The sequence below is a fragment of the Chelonus insularis genome, unplaced genomic scaffold (genome assembly GCF_013357705.1).
Source record: "Chelonus insularis isolate UGA/USDA-ARS -01 unplaced genomic scaffold, ASM1335770v1 contig_399_pilon, whole genome shotgun sequence".
NCBI lineage: Eukaryota > Metazoa > Arthropoda > Insecta > Hymenoptera > Braconidae > Chelonus > Chelonus insularis.
Window position 1 is genome coordinate 732,467 of NW_023276554.1, and position 23,126 is coordinate 755,592.

A 23,126-nucleotide genomic window follows, 5' to 3' on the forward strand; every position below is an offset into this window, starting at 1 on the left:
TTCAACTTATATTTTTTTCATAAAGTTTGATTATCCCATCATCTGTCGATTCTCTGATATCATAAAATGTAATAAAAATTTCAAAATCATGAAAATTTATTAATTTGTGCGGATATCACTATTAATTTAGCATCCAGAACTAGATCAAAATGCTTTGAATATTGGTCAAATACAGCTCCAAATTTAAATACAGCAATCCAAGAGCAACAAAGCTTCATCAGTATTCTTTCCTACAATCTTCACTTATCGATAGTTGGTTTTCTTTCATTTCATTTAACCAACTCTTGGTAACTGCGTAATATCTCCATGAATTTGACAAATCCTTTATTTTCTCTGCTATAACCTCTCTATTATTTATTCCATTTAAAGCGATTTAATATAAACTAAAAAAGGTTTTCAACTTATTATCGTCTAAAAGTTTATGAAATCGTATATATCTACTGTTTTAATTAATTTTTCTTTCATCGTAAATGATTATACACACATTGTTCTTCTTTCTGCAAAAATATTGTTCCAAAACAAAAGCTGAGATAATCATCATAAATATTACAATTGATATTGTTGATTGATAAAAAATTTTAATGCTTCAATCAACGTAACACAAAATGGAACCGTGGGTGAGGATAATTATTTAATTATTTTTCTTATTCATCAAATATATATCGGTATGAATAAATTTTTTGTCACAAAATAATAAATTTTCTCTTCAAGACAACTACGTCGAGAAGGAGCAAAACAAAAGAAAAAACGAAGGATGGACAAGAAGAAATGAAAAATCAGCTCAAAGGTTATTCTCTTAAAATATATATTAACTTATAAAACTTTTTTTTTCCTTTCTTGCATTGTCATTTATATCTTTTTTTAACGTTCATTATTACATAACAGAAGCAGGATTGTATGAAGAAGGTATGTCTACAAATGATATGGAAAATTTTTTAAAAATAGTTGATGATTCTAAACAGTTAGCTCGAAAAAATGATCATACTTCTCAACCAGTAAGTTTCATGTATTTATTTCGAAATTTTAGTAACAGAAATAAGTACATACTATTTACAATATTGTTTGTATACAGGATTTATACGAGGTACCATCTTCACCATTGTCTTCTTATGGACATAATGATAATCATTTGTCTTCAACGTCTAATCAGGGAACAAACATTAATGATTTAGTAACATCAGAATCGTCTACTGCATTTCATTCAAATAAACTCATCAATAAAAATTCAACGAATAATGATAAAAGTTCAACATCACAAGAAAAACTGGATGATTCCTCATATTCACACTACACTATTTCTCCAAGTTCTGACAGAAAGCTAGAATTGAATTCCATGCATCGTACTCCAACAAATCAAGAATCTAGATCTTACTCTTCTGTTCTTTTTAATCAATTAGAACAATGGAGAATAAATCCTCTAGACTGCAAAAAAATGGAGAATGATGTGCCTTTATCTAGAAAAAAACGTTCATCTGTTCAACGACCGAAGTTTCAAATGGTTAATGGGATACCAGTTATTCCTGACGAAATACGTAATAAGCAACGTACAATTCTTGATGATACTGCAGAATTATATTATCGCTACATGCAAAAACCAAACAATGATGAGGTCCAGTGGGGGACACCCATTAAGGTGGGTAACTCCTCCGAGCAATCTAATATTTATCGGTACAAATGCTAATTATTCAGCACTTTCGCGAATTTATAAAACCTACAACGAAATAATCAACAATTTTCCAATAGTAAATTATTCCAATTATAATGATTTAATTATACATTCACAATTATTATTATTATTCTTATAATATGAGCCAATACTCTTTTATACTCTCTTTATATAAATAAACATCAATTGTTTTTGATGATGAGGTTGAGGTATTGACTTCTAACATTTTGATATATTATGTACTAGTAATACAAAATAATAAATATATTTTTTCAAAACCTGAGATGATTTTACTGATAAAAAGTAAAAATCAGGTTTATTTTTATCAAACGAGACATGATATGAATGTCGGAAACGTAGTGCTTTCATCATAGTACAGTTTTAAAAGAAATTCCATTTACGAGCTTATAGGCTCATGTAATTTTTCAATGTATAAATATAATTATATTTACAAAATTTTAAAGACTGTACTCCGCAATATTTGATAATAAATACTATCTATTAAAAACCAAAGCATTAGCGTTGAGTTATTCTTTCTCTATATTTAATTATTTTTTCATTTTCGTAGGTAGGAACTGCCAATGGAAGCTTGGATAAATATCTCATTTCACCTAGTGAAGAGCATGAAAATTCCATATCTGAATTGTATAATACATCAATAGAAGGGGGAAAATTTAGCTTGCGACCACGAAATGCCACAAAAAAAGTCACTTATATCATGTCTGATGACGAAGAGGATGAAGAAATATTTCAAAGTAAACGGAAAAAGGTAGCAGGCTTTACTCATAAATCATCAGCAACAAAGAATGGATTGATAAAGAACAGAAATAATAATGTTGAAAGTAATCAGCAAAAAAGGGATTATCAATCAAATATTAGTAAATATGACGAAAGTGATAACTTGAACATCATATCTGATGGTGGCACATCTAGAAAAAAAAGAGCTGCAACTCCAGAATATCCCGAAATTTCTCCCTCGAAACAAATACCATCATCGAATAAATCAAATTCTTATGATGTCGTCGTTGAAATTCACAACGAAGAAAAACGTCAGAATACAAATTTTTCTCGAAAGAATAATAGTATTGACTGTGAGCCAATAAGACCTATAAAAAAACGAAACGAAAAATTAAATGATGAAGAAATTGAAGCTCAATTAATTACAGACGATGAAGATGAAGAAGAAAAGGTCATTCCACCATCTCCGGAATCACGTTTTTCTAAAAGATTAAGATTAGGACATTCTTTATTACAAAATAAACGACAAAAAGAAGAAGATAAAAGAAAAAAAATAGAAGAAGAGGAAAGATTAGCAGCAGAAAAAGAAACTCGTGACAAAGAAGAAAAAATAAAACAACGTATGGAGAATAATATTGCAAAAGCTAAGCAGCATGAGATGATAGTGAAAAAACAGAAAGAAAAAGAAGAAAGGTATCGTAATAATGTTGCACGGCATCAAAAATGTCCATCGAGGACCGAATTAGAATCTGATGAGTTACCTAAAAATGAAATAATTTGGGACACTAAACATGAATCTTCTGAAACGACTTATACTGAAACAGAGGTACGTAAAACTTTTGTTGTTACAAACATTTAATGGTATATGAAAATGTTTCAGTAGATTAATTTTTAGAAGCTACAAATTTAACCACAATAAATTCTTCGATTATTTACACGGGTGTAAAAATATTTATAAAAAAGAACATTTCTCAAATTATATTTAGATTAAGTATAAGTAACAGCTGTCGGCTCTTAATCTTCCGATATATCTTTATTATATAATTTGTTATGTCTAGTAAAAAATATGAAAATAATCAAGTTATTTAATTATAGGCTAATAAGAAAATAGTAAAACAAATCAAAAATCGAGTTGAAGAAGTTCAATGTCCAATTTGTGGTAAAAATTTTCCAATAGATCAAGTTGAAACACACGCTGGATCATGTGAAGCTTATGTTGATGAAGATGAACAAACTAACAATCACTCTAAAGAATCCCAACAATTTCAATGCATGCAATGTGATTTTTTTAGCACAAATGATCAAGAAGCCTATGAACATCATGTTTCATCCGAATGTCTAGAAATATCTCATAACCAGCGTAATAATCAATTATTTTGTGGATTAATATTTCAATGACCTAATTATTTTCAATTCTAATATATCTTATTTGTTTTAGATAAGAAGGGGGAAAACAGCTTAAAAACAACTTATACCAAAACGTCAAATACATCAATCAAAACACCAACTAGAAAAAGGAAACGTTGAAAATAATGTTAAAGTTTTAATTTATGTAAAGTTGAACAGTAAAGAGGCTATTGTCTTCCTTGACTGTTGAAAATGGTGATACTTTTGTCATAAATTTGCCTTCGTAATTTCTAAAAAAAATAAAACAGTATTCAGCAATACTTAAAGAAATAAGTGAAAACATGTAAATCCGACTATGAATAAGTATTATTATTCAACAATTGGTCAAAAAGATGAATGAAATGTTATTATCAGATAAATTGTTAATTACATATGTATAAAAGCACAAAAACATATTTATTTGTAACGCATGTCCACAAAGTATTGCCTTAGATTATTGAACGAGTTATAAATATTATCAATAGTTAATATTCATCATTTGAATTGCATTTTTATATTTTCTAGTAAATTATTATTGTCACTATCAGTTTACTGTTTTGATACGTTTTGATATAAAATAGAAATAATTTAAAAAAAAAATATTGTCTTGTATATATTTCGTAAACAATTCAATAATTTTACAATATGTTTATTCTATTCCAATTTTTTAATACTATCTAGAAAACTTTTCATTGTCTTTATGTGTATTTGTGTACACATGACTTATCAAAGTACCAGCTGAGTCATGTCAACGATGTTCTCTACTGTTGTATGGTAATTATATTTTTACCACTCACATGAGTAATATGAAGAACATGAAACTCTTATTCAATTAGTTTCTATTTATTTTCAGCAGAATAACTTTTGATCGAGACTGTAGATGTTGTCAAAGCTACCAGGAATGGGAGGAAGTTTTCTACAACATAATGAGATAGAAAAAAAAGATTGCGGTGATAAGATACTGATAAATTTATATATAAACTTCGCACTGAATTTTTATAGACTTTGTCTGAGTATGGCCTAAAGTTGGGAAAAAAAACTAAAAATCAAATAAAGTATCGTATAAAATTTAAAAGAAGTTCTAATATATCATTTTTTTAAAAATGAAATATTCTTTATTATTACTATGGACTTTATTGAATTATACATGTTTGGTTTCATGTCAATTATCAGACCTCTGGAAGGTTACAGTATCTAATTTTGGTATGTATAATATTCTTTTCAGTGGAAAGAAACTCTAAAATAATATAAGACATATTTTTTCTAGTTTTCGATGAGGTAATTCCTACAGATACTTTTGCAGCACTTGAAAAATATTTGTCATACAATACCTTATTTGATGATAAAGATATCGAATATAGATGGATTGGAAACAGCAGTTCTTTTTTTGAAAATCGTTTTAAATCTACTCCATCATTATTAGAAGCAAAAAGAGTTCTTCTTATTTTCTATGGAATTGATACTTATTCAACAGTTGTTTTTAATGGTTATACACTTGGCAAAACTTCCAATATGTTTAGTCGATATTCTTTTGACATAAAGAATTATTTACTTAACGATACTGATCCCTACAATTCATTATTTATTGAAATTGAATCACCCATTGAGATCTCTGCAGAAATGTATTATAATCAAAGTAAAAACTACATTGTTTATCCAAAATGTGTACCAAAAGAATATAATGGAGAATGCCATATTAATCATATTCGTAAGATGCAAGCCAGTTTTGGCTGGGATTGGGGACCAGCTATTCCTACAAGTGGAATTTGGCGTGATGTCAGAATAGTTCCTATCAACAAAGTTTTTATAATGGATTACACAGCAGATGTATATCAAGTAGAAAATAAAAACTGGAAAATTAATGTATCTACGCTTCTCGAAATAGTTCCTAATGATAAAAATAAGCCTATTGATATAATAATCAAAGTTCAACTAGATTATGGTCAAGGAAAATACGTAACTAATGAGAAATCAATAAAAATTGATAATGGAATCACTCAAGTCATAGAATCAATAACATTAAATGTTTCTCAGGTAAAATATAAAAAATTGAACACATTTCAATTAGCAATAGACTGTATTAATAATGAATTATAAAATTTTATCTTAATTTGCAGACTGAAGTACAACGGTGGTGGCCAAATGGTTATGGAAAGCAAATACTTTACAATTTAACTATTTTTGTAGATACTGAAAGTCGTAGTAAATTAATTGGATTCAGGACAGTCAAATTAATTCAAAAGCCTTTAGAGAAAGGCCTTAGTTTTTATTTCCGTATAAATGGAGTTCCTATTTTTGCCAAAGGAAGTAATTTGATACCAATAAGCATTTATCCAAGCAAATCATTGAATAAAACTTACATATTGCATCTTCTTGAGTCGACAAAAGAAGCTAACATGAACATGTTACGGGTTTGGGGCGGTGGAGTATATGAATCTGATTATTTTTACGAAATGGCTGATAAACTTGGTATTATGATATGGCAGGATTTTATGTTTGCCTGTTCAATGTATCCAACAACGCCAGAATTTTTAGAATCTGTTCGTGAAGAAGTTATACAAAATGTCTGGAGATTGAAATCACATCCCTCGGTTGTTATATGGGCTGGAAATAATGAAAATGAAGCAGCTTTATATGGAAATTGGTATGGAACGGGAACAGAAAATATATACAAAGAAGATTACATCAAACTTTATGTTGATGTAATAAAAGCAGAAGTTGAAAAACTTGATTCTACAAGGCCATTTGTTGTATCTAGTCCCAGCAACGCATTATGGGCAGATAAAAATGGATGGATTGGAACAGATCCGTATTCGAATCTTTACGGAGATATTCATCACTACAACTATTTAGCCAATGGATGGGATATAAACACATATAGACGTCCTCGATTTTCATCTGAGTATGGATTTCAATCTCTACCATCTATTCATGGCCTGCAAAACATGACTAAAGATGTAGCAAATTTGACTATTGATTCAGTATTTCTTAAACACCGTCAACATTTACCTTTTGGATACATTTATATGAAAAGATTAATATCTCAAAATCTAAAAATACCTCAAACAAATAACTCATTTCAAGATTTTGTAAATTTTATCTATTTAAGTCAAATAAATCAAGCTCAAGCAGTTAAATTACAATCAGAATCTTACCGTCAAGGAAAAAGTAGTTTAAATGATGCTGGCGAGGGCTACACGATGGGTGCACTTTATTGGCAGTTAAATGATGTTTGGGCAGCACCTTCCTGGTCATCAATTGATGATGGAGGTCGCTGGAAAATGCTTCATAATTATGCTAAAGATTTTTTTGCACCAATCATTATAAGCCCACGATTGTTAGCAAATCATGATTTGAAAATATTCGTAATTTCTGATGAACTACAAAGTAGATTTAATTGTTCTGTTGAAATAAATGTTTATAGGATATCAGGTGGTGTAATTAGTAAATCATTTTTCAATGTTACAGTGATAGCAAATGCTGCTTATGAATTAATAACATTAAAACTTGAACAAATTTTAAGTGATGCTTCTTGTGGAAATAATTTTACAGAAGCAAAGAAAAACTGTATTATTGAATTAAACTTACGAAATAGTACTCAAGGAGAAATTGCTCCTCTAAATTATGTTTTTCCAGCTCCACCAAAAGTTCTCAATTTACCAGTTTGTCCAATGACTGCCACTATAGACAGCATGAATTATTCCATTACAATTAAATCTCCATGTGGTATTCAGCTGTTCGTATGGTTTGATTTGCCTGGTTACATTCCTGGTAGCTTTTCAGAAAATGGTTTTCATATTTTGAAAGGCTCTAAGAAAATTAAATTTAATCCAAAATTTCATTTTAATCTTACTTCATTTGTTACTGAAGTTAAATTTATGAGTTTGAACCAAATTTATGCATCTTTACAGCCTCGAAACGTCATTCAAATTAATTAAAATACGATTATTGATTGAAAATGAATTATAAGGCGCCGTGATAAGAATAAGAAAACAGCTTCGTGATGTATAAATTAAGAATTTAAGGTTGAATATTCAATTTGTTGAATCAAATTAATTCCTGCATCAATAATAACATAATGAGTACATTGTATAATCAGCATTGAAAATAACATCTATAGATTGACTCACGGTGGAAAATAAGATTCATAATGTATATAAATTTCTATCCCAATTAAAATAAGGCATATTGTGATGATGACACCAATGATTGAGTAAACCAAATTAGTCATTTTTCATGAATAATTTTTATTTTTTGTATTAATATTATTATCACGCACTTGGCATTTTTTATATTATCTTTTTTATACAGCGGTCAACACTGCATCTTTAACTTTACTCATAAGTATGAATAAATATTTTATAAGAGCTTACAAAAATTTTATCTTATAATACTTCATTTTTATAACCCATTTTAATTTTTTTTTTATATAAAAAAAGAAAATCTCGCAATGAAAATATTAAAATATTTATGAAATATATAAATTTCTTAAGATTTAAATTTGCTGCATAACAATTGACATCAGTTTTTTTTTTCTAAACGCATTATGGACTAGCGTTATTAAATGCAGTCTATTTAAGCGTAAAATTCGTTTCATTCCGAGAAATCGAGCGATAAATAAAACTTTTTCACTTAGTCTTAAAAAATAGGCATTGAAATTGTTAAAATACTAATTGTAATTTGAAAGAACAGCTTTAAATTCGATGATACTTATTAAGGCGATGTTGCTTGTTCTACTTCCATTTGGTTAATTTGAGATTTTAATGAGTTCAATGCGTCCTCAGAGAACGATTGTATATAGCGACGACTTAAATTTATAGCTACCATAATACAACAGAGTAGAAGAGGACCAAAAATTGCTCCTTCAACCCCCAGATACAAAATACCTCCGGCAATTGACAAACCGGTTAAGTAGGGATGCCCGCCCCTGAAACAAAATTAAACACCAGGTGTTAAGCAGATAATAATAGACAGAAAATTAAAAATTCAAAGATTATAACGGTCAATACCCTTTAATCTCTTTATAGAAGTTTGTAATAACGATATTACAAGGTAGAAAATGAAAAGTAAAGAAAAGAATGGCCATCACTCTGCCTCGCGTAAACCAGAGTTCAATCGTAGCTGGAATACATGCAAAATATGCATCTAAAAAGGGTACTGCAGCCAGAACGGTGGCAAATGCAGATGGAAGATAAACGATTTTCACTTGGAATAAATTGTGTATAAACCATGTCCACATGCCAAAGAATGAAGCAAGTTTGAATGTTGCCGTGAAAACGCCAATAACTGCCTCCTGTAGCGCTATTGCAAATCTAAAATAATTTATTAACAGAGGTCATTTTAATTCATTGCATTAAGTATTATTAACTTTAACGTACCCGCCTAAATCATCCTTCCTGCATTCGTTTAATGAATAAAACCCAACTGTATTAGCTTCATTATAAGATAAAGAAAGGTATTTAATAACGTACCTGTAAAGGCTTATTGGGCTGAACATAGCAATTAACTCAATAGGCTTATAAGTCTTCCCACTTGAGCTAAGAAGATAAAATAATGTTGTGAAAAATACTATCTAAAAAGATAAAAGCAATGATTAATTTTAATAACTGCATAGCATTTTTTTTCCTATTAATAACTGTTCAGTTACAAGTCCGAAGTAACTATTAACATTTGAATGTAGGTTAATTAAAACTTACAGTACTTAACGCAAAATTGAGAACAGCAGATCCACTAATCAGAACAAGAGAAAGTAATTCTGTAAAGACACTTAATACTATAGAAATATTTCCTTTGACAATACTCCAAATTGAATCGAGTACAGACACAAATATACCAACATTGTCTTTGGCAAAATTCGAAATACCACTCATATTGAACATCTCTGTAAAACAAACATTTTTAAAAGTCCATTTAAATTCTAGCTCGTAAACTATTGATGAGTAACATACGGGTTGGCACTTTTCCAAAGCTCTCTCGAAAACTTTCCCATACGGAAAGAGCTGCAGCAACATCTACAGTTGGTCCAATCATGTCTGCGGGTTCATCAGACATCATCCAAGCTTGATAAAGTCTATCCCATAATTCTAAAACTTTTTTTTCTAACAATTCAGCTTTCGAAGGCTCTAAATCCTTGACCAATTTCTTTACACCATCTGCAATAGCACTTCTACCGTATGTATATGCATTATCTAATACACTATTAACAGATTCCTCCCACTGCTTTGGCAACCAGTCAATATCTGGATTGTTTACTAGTGTTGAATTTAAAATTTCTCCTGTTACTTGAATTAAATGTATTCCTTCCGAGTATATCTATTAAACATGTACATATTCTTCATCTAAATGTTTAATTCTATTAATATTTTATACTCGTTTACTGCTTTAATGTTCTTACCTGTACTAAAACAAATATTGATGCAGAAAACGTGAAAATTAACAATGCTAAAATAACAACAATTGTTGCAACAGAATCAATTGATGCTTTTAAAACTTCTTTTATTTTTTTGTCGAGGATAACATAAATTTTATATAAGCCTCTAACATGTGCTGGTATTAATGCTTGTTGTCTTTCTTTATACCAATTTTTAAAAACTTCAATTAATTTATTCCGTTGATTATTTATGTAATCCCAAAAGCTAAAATACTTTCCGATTTGTTTGATGACATACCAAATTATTGGCACTGTTAATATTATCAATATCCATTTATGTTTCCACAATAACATTCCTGTACAAGCATATACTGCTCCGTACATATATACGTCAGTATCAACATCTTCATCTGGATTATCACACGACATTTTGAGTTCATTACGAAGTTTTTTAAGAAAGTAACGTTCCCGTATTGATGCTCGAGGATTTGATAGACTTGATGATCTATTGTTGCTTCGTCTTTCTTGTGATGAAGCCATTCCTGCATCAGCATCAAGAGATAAAGCTTTTTTTAATATTTTTAAAGTCGGTCTTCGACTACTTGACGTTGGAAGTGGCTCTTTTATATCATCAGGAGTCATTCGAGGCGTTAATAATTCTCCTACAATTGCATCCTCTTCTTCCTCAACTGTCTCAGATATTTTTGCATCAGAATTTGATGCATCATCACCAGTCAAAGCCAACTGTACTGCTTCAGCAAATGTCAAGGGTTTTCCTTGAGTTTCTTTGTGATCCATAATAAGAATGACTTCATAGACAAATCCAGTAATACATAAAATTTGTAATAAACAAAAGATAGCTATTTGATACATTCCAAAAATATTTGATATGTATAAACTGAACATTATCCAAATCACTAGTGATGCATAATTAAAAGAAATGCCATTGGATGGAGTCCAGTAGATATAGAAGATTGACATGTAGCCAATCACTACAATAAACATCTAAAATTGGATAAATTGGATTAGTCAAGATTAAATACATTAGAAATGAACATATATCTATAGGGTATACATACATCAATCAATGAACAAGTAGTTTGATATTATATGAAATCATACCTTTATAAAATCGTATCCATATGTAAAAAATTTTTGGTACCTTTCATAGCTAGTTAGGAATTACAAAAAAATTTTAATTGATAAAATTTTTTGAATAGTTTACTTTCTATTTTATACCCATATATTTTCTGTTAACTAATATTTCATAACATTAAATAACCTTCATGAAAGAATAGTAAGTAAAAAATTCGACAATAGAAATAAAAAAAAAAGACATAATGATAAAAATTGAAATATTGATAATATTTATAAAGATATAAATATGTTAAATAAATATAGGATATTTATCACAATAATTGATTGTTAATTCTCCTTCAATATTTATGTTGTTTTCTTAGTGTATTTAAAATTATTAGATTACTAGTGTGTTATCTGCAGTTTCTATTGTGTGGTGAAATACCATCATTCATATTTGTCATAATAATTGAAATAAAAAAACATTGAACTAAAAGTCCGTACACAAACCGAAAGCTGAAACAACATACAATTTGACCTATATGAAAATGAACAATTAATATTAAATGATTGATTGTTGACCTTGGTCACGCCTTTTACTTTTTTAATATAATGCGGTAGATATTAGTGTCTTAAGAGTTGCATAAGTTGAAAAGCTATCAATGTTTAAGATAATTTAAATAAAAAAATTTTCTATTTATCGATTATTATTAATAGATGATACTTTCATCAACATAGTGATTAATCAAAACCATGTGTATGTGTGTCAAATAAAGACATACTTATGTTCATTAATTGACGTTTTACCCTACTTCATAATAAATGATGTATACCACATAAATGTTGCAGTTGACAACAAAAAATGTAACAAATGCAATGCCAAGTTGGATAAATCGCCAAATAAGGCAAATTAAGACACTGGGAGTATAAGAATATACCAAAAATGCTACACCTGCTGACGCTAGGGCAATTCCTACATATTTTAGGTGTCCATAGAGGAAAGAACCGATTCCTTCTGATATCCTGTCCATAATCTTTATAGGTACCATAGCGAAGTTTACCAAAAGAGGCTCGTGGGAGCTTTCAGTTTCAGCAAACCAGGAATTAACTGTATTTGTAATGTAAAATTTGAATGGGAAGAGCACAGAACCACAGAGTAATGCCCATATTAAAGGTTTCACAAAAGGTTGCAGGATTATATAAAGCCCGTAAGTAGCAGTGCAAACTAAGCAAAGGAGTAATAATGCTACTGCATTATAGACACCTTGCTTCAGAGCTTTTTCGTGTCCAATGCTGAAGCCTGAAAGCACGTTCATGAGGTTATCCATTGGCGTGCGAGGCAACTCCATGATGTTTAGCTTTATACACTATTGTCACGTTAAATTTTGAGCTTCACTTCACGTTCTTTGTCTAAACGAATGCACATTAAATGTTTAGAGGTGCAAAACATTGTTTTATATCTTAGTCATACTCAAAAATAGTCGCATTATGTCCGCATTTCTCAATTTCAATCCAAAATAAAAACATATACGCCATCTGGTGAATTAACTCTGAAATGATAGATCGATTTGATTGTCGTAATAAATAAAAAAAAACTTACACATATATATATAATAATATAATACATGTGACATAAAATACTTTTTCTTATCAGACAAATGATAATATTAAAATGATTTTTTTTTAGAATAAGTAAATTAAGAAGTTTATATTCAACATAAAATTTTTTATCATTTTTGAATTTTTTACATAAAAAATGAGAAATAACTAGGCATAAAGAGAAAAACTATAAGTTTTTATTCTTCTTTTTTTTTTTATCGCATGAAGAATGAAAAATTGTAAAATTGGTATGTAATTTAAAATTATATTTAAATGAAAACGATAAAGATGAAATAAAGATTTCAAGCAATAACAATTGTACAACATATCATGAATCAAGGAAGATAATGGGAGTTTTCTTGTTATCATATATATATATAATTACATTAGCCTACTCTCGATATATATCTATATTTCATATATATATATATTCTTTATTATTGTTCTCAAAAGAAAAATCAAACGCTCCCATACGCGATTATGGATTCTGTTTACCGAATATTAAATTGGAATTACAGTACTGTATCACATTACGTCGTATATCACAATGGTATCGGCCTGATTTATATACATATACACGAATTCATTTATTGATGAAAAAAAGTGAAGAAATAAATTCTCTTTGGCGTTGTGAATACGCTCGAGGGTCATTAAACGTCGCCTCTATTTAAATAATAAAAAACATGAAATTAATTTATCTCCATAAACTCGCACAGCGCGTTTTAGTTGCCAATTCATTATTATGTAAATAAGATACTTTGTTAATTGTAAAAGATTTCATAAATTAATAGAACGAATGATTCTTAGAAATCAAAGATTTCAGGAACTATCAATGGAAATGATGAATATTAAATACTATATGAAAAAGATCAAAACTTCATTGACAGGTGAAGTTCGCGCAAACATCAGACCATAAACTAACTTTCAATGCTTATTATCTAAATTCTATACAATTGTACAATAATAAAAAAAACTCTTTGATCGTTTAATATTTTTATTTATATAAACGTCTTTTAGCCGTTTTATATTGGCATTAATACTCTTATGTTTTAAATGCACTGCATTTAATTACATTTATAATTTATTCAGTGATAAACGTGAGTAATCATAAATATTTTACTTCTTTTATCGTGATAGTTCTCACACGTTAGTTGATGGTCTGTAGCCTTATTTTTGTGCAATTATATCGATAAAACTATATACGTGATTCATCATTATTACGAAAGAATGGCATTAGTTTAACGATTTAAAAATTTCGAAGAATCCTTTGGATAAAAAAACTAAAAAAAAAAAAAAAAATTTATAATTTTTAGTTTTGAAAAATTCTTTGAATGAAAAGGACCAAAATGTCAAGTTCATTAAAAGTTCGCGTCAGTCATTCTATCAGGGAACTGGATCACATTTTATTTCAAGGAGAAATGAGTAAACCGAATGTGTCTAGGTTGGAAGTTCAGCTACATCTTGATTGCTCACGCTGCCGTTAACAAGATCGGTGTTATTCATTTCTGGATTCCCACTTGGACTTGAGGAAGAATTGTCCTTACTACTTGTGGTATCGCCTGTACTGGATGCTGTCACTCGACTGCCGATTCTTTGTTCCATACTTCTTCGTGCTGACTGGTAACTTGAAGACCCGTTGCCATCTGAACAGCTACAGCTACTGCTGCTGTCGCTGTCGCTATCGCTCTCACTGTCCACACTAGATACAGAACTTTTACGTCCTTTTCCCCTGAGAGCTTCAAGATCTCTCGTTAATTGATCATTTTGTTGCATCAAATCATCTATTGTTTGTTGACAAATTTTCAATTTTTTAGCCATTTCACTTTCTGACATGCATGAAGTAGTACCGTTGGTTTTGCCATCTGCTTCTTTTTCTTCTGTTTGCTGAAAATTTTTACTCCGTAATCGCTTTGTTAAAAGATCAAGTTTTGCTTCAAGCTGTATGTATTCTTGAATTAATTCAGATTTAGATAACATACTCAATCTTTCGGCATGAAGATCCTCATAAGCACTTGAAAATTCTTTTGTCAAGAATTCTTCTTCATCTTCCGGCGAAGAATAAAAGTAGTCTTCATCAGAATCGATACTGAAGCTTGAATCACGTGTTCGCGGTGGTGCTAAAGGTTTTTGAAATAATTTTGGAACTTCACTAGTTGCTACAACTGCAAGTTTCTGTTCTAAATCTGGCAAATCACTGTGGTCTTCCATTAAAAATTGTGTCGTATTGTATGGTGCTGTTGGCTGATTGCTTTTCTTCAACTGCCTACCATTAGCACGACATCGTAATCTTTGTTGATAAGACGGTTGCTTTGAATAAGGTTTTAATTTTCTGTGCTTTGGTTTTCCTCGTCTAGTTTTCCTTTTTTTCGCCAAAATATCTGCACCATCTTCTGCATGACAAGCCTCCCCACTTCCACTTCCACTTTCAAATTTCCGTGAATTCATTACTAAAAATGTTTCCCGCTGAAAATTAAAATAAATCAATTAAAAATCTTGTTGTGATTACTCAACACTGATAACAAAGAAATAACCTTATTACTAAGGTAGACTTCTCTTTAGACTACAGTCGATAACAAACTATCTCATAGAAATAATTGGTACTCCTGATTATTCGATTATTCTCTATAAAAATTAATTTTTAAAAAATCATTTATCTAATATGATAGCATTAAAATAAATTCGAATCATTTGTGCAAATTCTCGATAAATCGATTAAATAAATTGCCATCAAATAATGATAATAAATTAGACAAGAAGAAAAAAAAATACTTACATCTTTTATACAGTTGTCACTCCTGCTGCTAAGCTCCATTTCTTCATCAGCAGATTGCGCAGCTGTCGTCTCCTCCATTGCTGCCGGAGGCGTCGGGTCTGCCTCTACGCCCTTCGGAATCTTTACGTTATTGATGTTGTTAACTCGATTTTCTTGAAGCCCTTGAGGCTCAATTGTATCCATATTTGTAGCACTAAATATTGTCCGTTGATTTTGAGTAACAGAAATGTCCATTGCCGTCAGGAAAAACGAATCATTAGCTGATGCTCTTGCGGGAGCTACTTACGAACCGTATGCCAGCGGCATAAACAGCGACTGAATCGCCATGTTTAAGTTGCCCGTGATTCTGTCCGATAGCAGCAGCGCCTCAGCGCTTCACTACATTAGTAGAGGGGGAAATTTACCACATAGAGTGGGGTTGCAAGTCGTTTTTCTCTTCCCCGTCGTGTGCTTCTCTTTTTTTCTCTCTCCTTCTTTTCACGATCTCGCTCCTTCTTTTGCGATACAACTTGATGGTACGTGCCGTACACAAGGCCTCAGTACTGCTGCACCATAGAACTCTTTTTTCTTCCGATATTTAAACTGGATAATAAATGAGAAATACACAAGAACAATAGTGCAATGGCACTGGCAATCGAACAATATGTATCAGTTTCTAGAAAATTAAACAAAATATGATCGATGTATCAAACAAATATGACAGCAAGTGCATACATATGGAAACTTCTTTTTTAAAATAGGCCGAGAAATTTTACTCTGGCTTAGTAAAATAGAATATACATATATGTTGGTGAATATGAGCATTAGCCTTTGAAAAGTCCTGAAACACCTAGACCTTTGTTCCTATGTAGAATCGATCTCACGTGCTCCAAAGTTCTTACTACAATACAACAGCACATGAGAGTTAGGTGAAGAGGATATATATGTGTAAAGAACTCAATGTAATGAGTCGTAAGTAACGAAACCTTATGCATGAACATGAATAATATAATCTAAAACTTGATACGTTGAATATAGTTTGACTATAATTGTCTAGATTACTCTATTACAATTACGAAATCATGTTATTTGTAGATACACATAATGTAAGATAAATAAATAAAAGACAGGATGTAACTATGGTAATGTCATCAAACTTTTTAACGTCAATTAAAATATTCATCCGACATTTTCATCAATTTTGCAGCTTCGCAATTCAGTAGAGCTGCATTACATGAGGACCCAAAGTTCAGGGGAACTGAAGAGGGAAACAGTGAAGTAACAACCTGCCTGCCCACAAGCGGCTATAAATACGTGTCGCACACCAAGAGTACACAAGCAACGTGGGAGAGACAGAGAAAAGAGTAGAGTTAATATTCATCTATTCTGCTGTACATTCGCCTGCACACCGTCACATGGACTTGAAACTAAAGCCTCTCTACCTCGGCCATGCGCAAACTCTGTTTATAGGCTTTTCTCCTCTTCGAAGGTCCTAGAAGAATCGGTATAGGATCCTGATATTCCAAAATTCATCCAGGTTATTACAAATACTGGAATAAGTCCCAACATCGTATAAATCTCACAAAGTCTGCTTCATTTCTTTCAGATTGCTCTATTGTGCATTTATAAAGGAACAGAACAACGATAGAGAAAATAGAACCGTTGAAAAAAGAAAAATACCAACGTTTCTACACATGTATAAAGCTTTGTACACCAAAAAGATATATACGAGAAGCATTCGAAAATTAGAACGCAGAAGTCTAAAACTTAGGGACACAGAAAAGCCTGTACAATTCGGCTAGCAATCTATATAGTTGTCGTCATTCCCCTCTCTATCTCTCTAATCTACTCACTCTGTCTCTCTTCCCAATGACGTTTATTCCACAATACATGTTTACGAGCTCCTCTCTTTTATTCTTTCTCTCTCACTCTTTACCTACACGTTACTTTTTTGGCACGGCCTGCAAGGGTATTAGTGTGTAGCTTACTTTGATATACACAAGTGCACGTTAAAATAATAGCTACCACGTTTGTAATCACTCTGACATGATGAATGAGGAGTTATGAATTTTTGGTTCAATTAGAGGATAAAACTCATTCAATTTATATCAATTTTATTGAAATATCTATACAACATTATGATATATTTTTATTAAGTACTTTTATTCTTTTCTTTGTCATTGAATACAATTTTATATTTTAACAAAAAAAATTTTTTAATTAAAAAACTTTGAAATAGTCGATGATGAAAGTTTGTTGCATGCATTCTATCTCTTTTACCTAATCTAATGAATATCCCACTCTCCTGACCTCGAATTACGCTAAAACGACTTTCGCGGTTACAGTCAGTCGTAGATAAGTACATAGATATTTAACACATCGGTCGATAGCTCGTATAATTCAGGAAAAATATAATGTTGTAAATTGAATAATCTTAAAATTAGATAGGATTTGACTAACGACTTAGCGTTGCCACCAAGTGAATGAGGAAGTTTCAAATTATCATTTCTCAACATCATATTCAAGCAAACCTAGTAATGTGCTATTAGTAGAGTGAAAATTGAGGTTCAGGAAGGAACAAAAGAAAGATGAAATACAGCAAGTGCTGCCATCTGTAAAATTACATATTTAGGAAAAACCTAATGCAATTATGCTTATTGGATTATTTATTTTGATTATTTTTCTGGTGTATTGAAATAAAAATAAAGAAAGTACTTTTTTTCGCCGATTTACTGATTTCTTGCCATATACAGATTAAGACATTCTATGTAAAATTATTTTACATAATTTGACGATAATTAAATAAATATTCATTGTTTCACAGATTGTAAACAATCTGTTTATAGCACAAACCAGTGCAGCTGTTTTTTAAAATGAAAACTAGTCCAACTGAAAAAAAGAAGAAAAATATTCTTTCAGATAAATGCATATCATTATTTGTAAATATGATTTAGAAAACCAATCATGTTTATGGGTCATGTATCGATCAACGGCACGACGGTTAAATAATTTGGTTATTAAAGAACTAATAATTCGTTGTAATTACCTTTTTAAATCCAATATCAGCTGCATATTCTCTGAAACATTGTCGGCAGATGTTCAAACCGTATTTACGAATAAGTCCATGTTTATTGGCGCAAGCTCGACTGCAAAAATGGTCATTTAGAAAGTTAGGTTAGGATTGACAAATCATTATTTGATGATATTTCAATATTTAAATCATGTTCTTGAGTTATTTTTTATTATGAAATAACAAGTTCTACAATTTGATATAAATTAAGAATATAATTATCACAATTAAATAGAATAGAAAAAATATTTAAGATGACGCACGCGGCTTTGACGGCATGAGTTTCAATCACTTTCTACTCATTTTTTACAAGACGCATCGATGAATAATTAATGATTTTTATAAGAAAATAATTTTAATAAATCAACATACCATGATCTAGAGCCTTGGCCGTATTTGCGAGGATGTGAATACCAAATATTTTGGAAACCCATGTTGATTCCGCACTCGTTTTCAACGAAAAAGACTTAACGACGTAAACGATAGATATAGGCAAAGAATACAGGGTCTGTATTCTTTGATATAGGTGTCGCTATACATCAATGAAATAAATTATAGATGGCACTAAAATCATGGCGCACTTTTTTAAATGTTTATAATTTTATATATTGAACTTAGGAAAGTTGAGTTTATTCTTGAAGTAAATCCATAATTGTCTGCATATATCTTTGTATTTATTCTTGTATATTTTTATTATAAATTATTTAAATAGATATGTAAAGACAATCTTTATAAGTTATTAAAAAATATCATAAAATTATTCTAAATAAATTATTTTATAAATAATCTATTGTAACTTATGTTATGAATAATATCTAAATAAAATAGTCAGGGCTTTCAATGTTCTATTCAAAAGCTAGCGAAAAAATAAACCGGTTTAATCATATTTTACGCTCAACAAATAGTATGAGAGAAGGGATGCAATGAAACATCAACGAGTAACGGTTCTTCCAGGTAATCTTGCCGGTTTTCCAGTATTATCGCTTCGAACGTTCAAGCTCAATAGATGTTTTACCTTTAAAATTATATTATTCAAAAGGAGAAACATAAAAATTTTAAATTATACTTGAAAATTTTCTATAAAATATTGAAAGTAATTGTGAGTATTCATACCTCATTATATTTGCAAGTCAAAATGATAATTTATAAGGTAAATTCATATATTATGCATGTAATAACTTTCTTCTTTCAGGTTCGAAATAATTCTAAAAACCTTCAAGTATTAATTGCAAATGCAAAAATCGAGACAGTCTGAAGTATTTTTTAAATATCGCTTAATACCAATAATACTTTATGGAGTTTTATCACTATTTATCTATTATCACAATCAATTCACAGAGTAGCGAATATTACAGGCTTTACATGAGTATAAATCAATCTACTGAATTTACTTTAGAGTCAAAGAAAATACTCATTTAAATCACGTTATTGTTTAATTATAAAAGATTAGGCTGTTATAAGAAAAATAAAAAATTGAATTGGAATTTTCCATATATCTTCATTAGTGCCTATTCAAGACTTCAATAAATAGTTTGACCATTGTTTAAAAACATTACAAAATTAATCACAATGTCAGATCCAAAGAGTATCACGATTAAAATTGATCAGATATTAAAGTCATTTATATTGATGAATAAATATAGAGGACGTTATTACGAATTTTTTTAAAATACAGTATTTCATTTAAGAATACATTGAAAAACTGTACTTGATGGACAATTATAAATTTTATCTTAATATTTATACGACCATCACTTAAATTGATTTTGAAAAAATTTGTCTCTGTAAAGAAGACTGACATTTTTTTAAAATTAACAATGTCATAAAACTTTTTAAAAACAAGTAACAAATAGTTGATAATGTCAAATCTTTTAACTGCGTAAGATTTTTTTTTAATTAGTACGAATCAAGCTCGTATTGATAAGAATCAAACGATTCATAATGGAAGTAAATGCCATCTAGTTTATCTTCACATTTAAGTCGATTATATGAATAAGTGATATTCAACCTTTTATTTGTTCAGATAGAAGTTGGTCAACGTATTGATCCAGTACTTAGAAGGCCCAAATATTTTTTTATTGAAATGATATATATTTGCTATTTTACCTATCAGAATTATTAACTTCCCATTTGTTTAATTTTAATTCTGAAACGCTCAGGAAACTAAATATTTCATTATTTTATTATAATTCTATTTAGTGTATAGTTTGCCTCCACCATTATAAACGGTATTTTTTTTTTATTAACTATTGTGAGATTTATACTTATATTTATTTGTTTTTCAACTATTGAGATTCATAATTTATAGATGCTATGAGTAATTCGTTATTCAAAATTATTTATTCGTTGTTCTAGATTTTAAATATGACGCAAAAAAATTATTTACTGGAGAATCAACTATTGGTCAGGTGGTACCAAGATAAATGCAAGATTAAGTAATTGTAATGTAGTTGATTCGAATCAAGTAAAGAAATATGCGATCATACTTATGAAATTGATCTTTTTATAAATAAATTCTATTGATTGTTAATGTCTTCTTTCGTATTACCCTTATTTTTCCGTCCTTTTTTCTTCTTTTCTTCAGGAACATTAGGATTTGTCCCTTTATAAAATTCCTTGAGTAACTGCATTGTCTCATCACTCTTAATTCCCCCTACTACATTCACAGTAGATTCGTAAATCGGAGCTATGTCAAGAACACTTCCACAGCCTCCAAACCGATCATTTGAACATCCATAGACAATACTTCTTACTTTTAACTGATGAAGAGCTGCTGCACACATAATGCAAGGTTCTACTGTTACAACAACGTCCAAATTCTTAAAAACTTCTTGATAATTTAAGTTACGTCTTTTACAAAACTCTAGAACATCATCAATGCAATTAATCTCTGCATGACGAGTAGCATTACGTGTTTCATTGACTGTATTGTTTCCTGTAGCTATTATTTCATTTTGATAAATAAAAAGACAGCCTACAGGAACTTCTCCAGCACGCAGAGAATCTAGAGCTTTGCTCAAAGCTATCTCCATCCATTTTAGTATAGTTTCATTATCCATCGTATCTTCTGTACAATTTATTTCTTCATGAAACTCGTCCTTGATCATTTGATTTATTATTATTAGTGAAAAATTGCAATAAATTTAATTCATGTAAAGTTTTTATCGCTTTCTCACTCCAATTTTCGTTGCCAGTTGATCGAGGACTAGGATGAGGCATCCAAAAAATCTGCAAATAATCTTTCTTTAAAAAACGTCAATCATATAAAATAAAAAACTTACTTTTGTTGTCAATCCAGCTACTTTAATGACATTTTTTGCTCTCTGCTCCGCAAATCTTCCTATTCCAACAATTTTCTCGACTTTTAGAAGCTTTATAATTGCTAATAAAGCTAAATCACAGACATCACGTAATTCTTTTTGCTCTGGGCCCTGAAAAAAACATATATTGAATAAAACGTTACAATGAATTTTTTAAGGTATAAAAATGTTGCCTTTAGCTCTGCAGGAGTTATATTACGACCTCCAGCATCCATCAAAGCCACAGGGCAATAATTACGAAGAAATGAGTATTGGAAGAAATTTTCAGGATTACCGCACATGTCTTTAAATAAATTCCAAAATCTTCGACCACTTATTTCGCTACGAGTACATGCAAATCCTGTTATTTTTTTATCAGGTTGTTCTCTTGATGGTTTTTCAATAAAGCCTGAAACTTTCAGCCAATTTACGACTGCATTTATTTCACCGAATGGAATTCCTGTTTGCGACATGCCCCAAGGTCCAGGATTCATAGCAAGAAATAAAATCTTCTTTGTTGTGCGGCAATATTTTTGAAGAAAATTAGAATGGACTGATAATGCATATTCAATGGGACTATAAATATATTCCACCGGTGGACCGAATGTAATATGTTCTATCCTTTTGGTCAATTCATATTCCAGGGCTAATAATTTGCTTGGAATATCTGCCAAAGCAAAAGATAGTTCAATAAGGTTAGTATCATCATCTACATCATCTTCAAGGTGCTGATGATTATTCACAACGCTGGATTTATTGTCATGATTTATTTTTATTGAAGCTGCTGATTGAGATTTCAAACTGAGATCCAATGGTAATTCATTATCGTCTACCTTGGCTCGCTTAGCAGCTATTATTTCACTCATTTCTTTGTACTCCAAAATCAATATTACTATTACGAAATGCCAATTATTTTTTATATAAAAATAAATGTTTTACTTACAAAATAAAAACTAAAAAATAAATAAAAGATTTAAAAAATTGTTTGGAATTCAAATTTTTTAAATCCCAACATCCATTCCATTATATTTCCGTGGTTTTTTTCTATTAATTATGACTAGCACACTCACACGTTCACAATCTTTCTTTTTTTCACAAATTTATTTATCGACCCATCGAAGTGCATTGCATTGCAATATCTCGATAGTTTAATTTTGTAGAGGTCTCTC

The 23,126-nt window shown here is 30.1% G+C and overlaps 7 protein-coding genes across 10 annotated transcripts; 2 read left to right on the forward strand and 5 right to left on the reverse strand.

The window, feature by feature from the left end:
• The first annotated feature begins 315 nt into the window (after nt 1-315).
• Nucleotides 316-4,289, forward strand: LOC118068123 (myb-like protein X). The gene is made up of 7 exons (XM_035085324.1): nt 316-617; nt 712-787; nt 886-995; nt 1,073-1,633; nt 2,235-3,230; nt 3,500-3,764; nt 3,843-4,289. Exons 1-7 carry the CDS (start codon nt 606-608, stop codon nt 3,929-3,931), a joined length of 2,109 nt encoding a protein of 702 aa, XP_034941215.1. The 5' UTR covers nt 316-605; the 3' UTR covers nt 3,932-4,289.
• Nucleotides 4,290-4,445: 156 nt separating this feature from the next.
• On the forward strand, nt 4,446-8,031 carry beta-Man (beta-mannosidase). Of its 2 annotated transcripts, none has more exons than XM_035085528.1 (4): nt 4,446-4,564; nt 4,644-4,993; nt 5,058-5,824; nt 5,908-8,031. In XM_035085528.1, exons 2-4 carry the CDS (start codon nt 4,894-4,896, stop codon nt 7,726-7,728), a joined length of 2,688 nt encoding a protein of 895 aa, XP_034941419.1. In that variant the 5' UTR covers nt 4,446-4,564; nt 4,644-4,893; the 3' UTR covers nt 7,729-8,031. The 2 variants fall into 2 exon arrangements, with proteins under 2 accessions (XP_034941419.1, XP_034941418.1); XM_035085527.1 differs by having other exon boundaries at nt 4,451-4,564; nt 4,647-4,993.
• On the reverse strand, nt 8,021-12,878 carry LOC118068256 (transmembrane protein 245). 3 transcript variants are annotated; one of them, XM_035085525.1, is made up of 8 exons: nt 12,071-12,878; nt 10,185-11,165; nt 9,739-10,102; nt 9,487-9,671; nt 9,262-9,362; nt 9,169-9,186; nt 8,800-9,102; nt 8,021-8,717 (listed from the first exon to the last, which is right to left on the reverse strand). In XM_035085525.1, the coding sequence occupies exons 1-8, from the start codon at nt 12,584-12,586 to the stop codon at nt 8,504-8,506; spliced, it is 2,682 nt and encodes an 893-aa protein (XP_034941416.1). In that variant the 5' UTR covers nt 12,587-12,878; the 3' UTR covers nt 8,021-8,503. The 3 variants fall into 3 exon arrangements, with proteins under 3 accessions (XP_034941416.1, XP_034941417.1, XP_034941415.1); XM_035085526.1 differs by lacking the exon at nt 9,169-9,186; XM_035085524.1 differs by having other exon boundaries at nt 9,169-9,362.
• Nucleotides 12,879-13,011: 133 nt separating this feature from the next.
• Nucleotides 13,012-15,944, reverse strand: Hexim (Hexamethylene bisacetamide inducible). Its single transcript, XM_035085530.1, has 2 exons — nt 15,610-15,944; nt 13,012-15,299 (listed from the first exon to the last, which is right to left on the reverse strand). The coding sequence occupies exons 1-2, from the start codon at nt 15,841-15,843 to the stop codon at nt 14,274-14,276; spliced, it is 1,260 nt and encodes a 419-aa protein (XP_034941421.1). The 5' UTR covers nt 15,844-15,944; the 3' UTR covers nt 13,012-14,273.
• A 2,356-nt stretch (nt 15,945-18,300) lies between these two features.
• Nucleotides 18,301-19,169, reverse strand: RpS29 (ribosomal protein S29). The gene is made up of 3 exons (XM_035085413.1): nt 19,031-19,169; nt 18,635-18,734; nt 18,301-18,477 (listed from the first exon to the last, which is right to left on the reverse strand). Exons 1-3 carry the CDS (start codon nt 19,090-19,092, stop codon nt 18,469-18,471), a joined length of 171 nt encoding a protein of 56 aa, XP_034941304.1. The 5' UTR covers nt 19,093-19,169; the 3' UTR covers nt 18,301-18,468.
• A 303-nt stretch (nt 19,170-19,472) lies between these two features.
• LOC118068165 (tRNA-specific adenosine deaminase 2) lies at nt 19,473-21,745 on the reverse strand. Its single transcript, XM_035085381.1, has one exon. The coding sequence runs from the start codon at nt 21,715-21,717 to the stop codon at nt 21,175-21,177; it is 543 nt and encodes a 180-aa protein (XP_034941272.1). The 5' UTR covers nt 21,718-21,745; the 3' UTR covers nt 19,473-21,174.
• Nucleotides 21,706-23,043, reverse strand: Smug (Single-strand-selective monofunctional uracil-DNA glycosylase). Its single transcript, XM_035085379.1, has 3 exons — nt 22,152-23,043; nt 21,940-22,089; nt 21,706-21,886 (listed from the first exon to the last, which is right to left on the reverse strand). The coding sequence occupies exons 1-3, from the start codon at nt 22,821-22,823 to the stop codon at nt 21,743-21,745; spliced, it is 966 nt and encodes a 321-aa protein (XP_034941270.1). The 5' UTR covers nt 22,824-23,043; the 3' UTR covers nt 21,706-21,742.
• Between the last annotated feature and the right edge of the window lie 83 nt (nt 23,044-23,126).

Coding starts and splice junctions, on each gene's coding strand:
- LOC118068123 (XM_035085324.1), top strand. Junction 788..885: donor AATGAAAAATCAGCTCAAAG/GTTATTCTCTTA, acceptor ATTACATAACAG/AAGCAGGATTGTATGAAGAA. Junction 3,231..3,499: donor CGACTTATACTGAAACAGAG/GTACGTAAAACT, acceptor ATTTAATTATAG/GCTAATAAGAAAATAGTAAA.
- beta-Man (XM_035085528.1), top strand. CDS start 4,894: ATGAAATATTCTTTATTATTACTATGGACTTTATTGAATTATACATGT. Junction 4,994..5,057: donor GGTTACAGTATCTAATTTTG/GTATGTATAATA, acceptor TATTTTTTCTAG/TTTTCGATGAGGTAATTCCT. Junction 5,825..5,907: donor TAACATTAAATGTTTCTCAG/GTAAAATATAAA, acceptor CTTAATTTGCAG/ACTGAAGTACAACGGTGGTG.
- LOC118068256 (XM_035085524.1), bottom strand. CDS start 12,586: ATGGAGTTGCCTCGCACGCCAATGGATAACCTCATGAACGTGCTTTCA. Junction 11,166..12,070: donor TCAACTGCAACATTTATGTG/GTATACATCATT, acceptor ATCCAATTTTAG/ATGTTTATTGTAGTGATTGG. Junction 9,672..9,738: donor CTTTGGAAAAGTGCCAACCC/GTATGTTACTCA, acceptor TTTGTTTTACAG/AGATGTTCAATATGAGTGGT.
- Hexim (XM_035085530.1), bottom strand. CDS start 15,843: ATGGACATTTCTGTTACTCAAAATCAACGGACAATATTTAGTGCTACA. Junction 15,300..15,609: donor GTGACAACTGTATAAAAGAT/GTAAGTATTTTT, acceptor TTTAATTTTCAG/CGGGAAACATTTTTAGTAAT.
- RpS29 (XM_035085413.1), bottom strand. CDS start 19,092: ATGGGTTTCCAAAATATTTGGTATTCACATCCTCGCAAATACGGCCAA. Junction 18,735..19,030: donor GGCCAAGGCTCTAGATCATG/GTATGTTGATTT, acceptor CCATTTTTGCAG/TCGAGCTTGCGCCAATAAAC.
- LOC118068165 (XM_035085381.1), bottom strand. CDS start 21,717: ATGGATAATGAAACTATACTAAAATGGATGGAGATAGCTTTGAGCAAA.
- Smug (XM_035085379.1), bottom strand. CDS start 22,823: ATGAGTGAAATAATAGCTGCTAAGCGAGCCAAGGTAGACGATAATGAA. Junction 22,090..22,151: donor TAACTCCTGCAGAGCTAAAG/GCAACATTTTTA, acceptor TGTTTTTTTCAG/GGCCCAGAGCAAAAAGAATT. Junction 21,887..21,939: donor TAGCTGGATTGACAACAAAA/GTAAGTTTTTTA, acceptor GATTATTTGCAG/ATTTTTTGGATGCCTCATCC.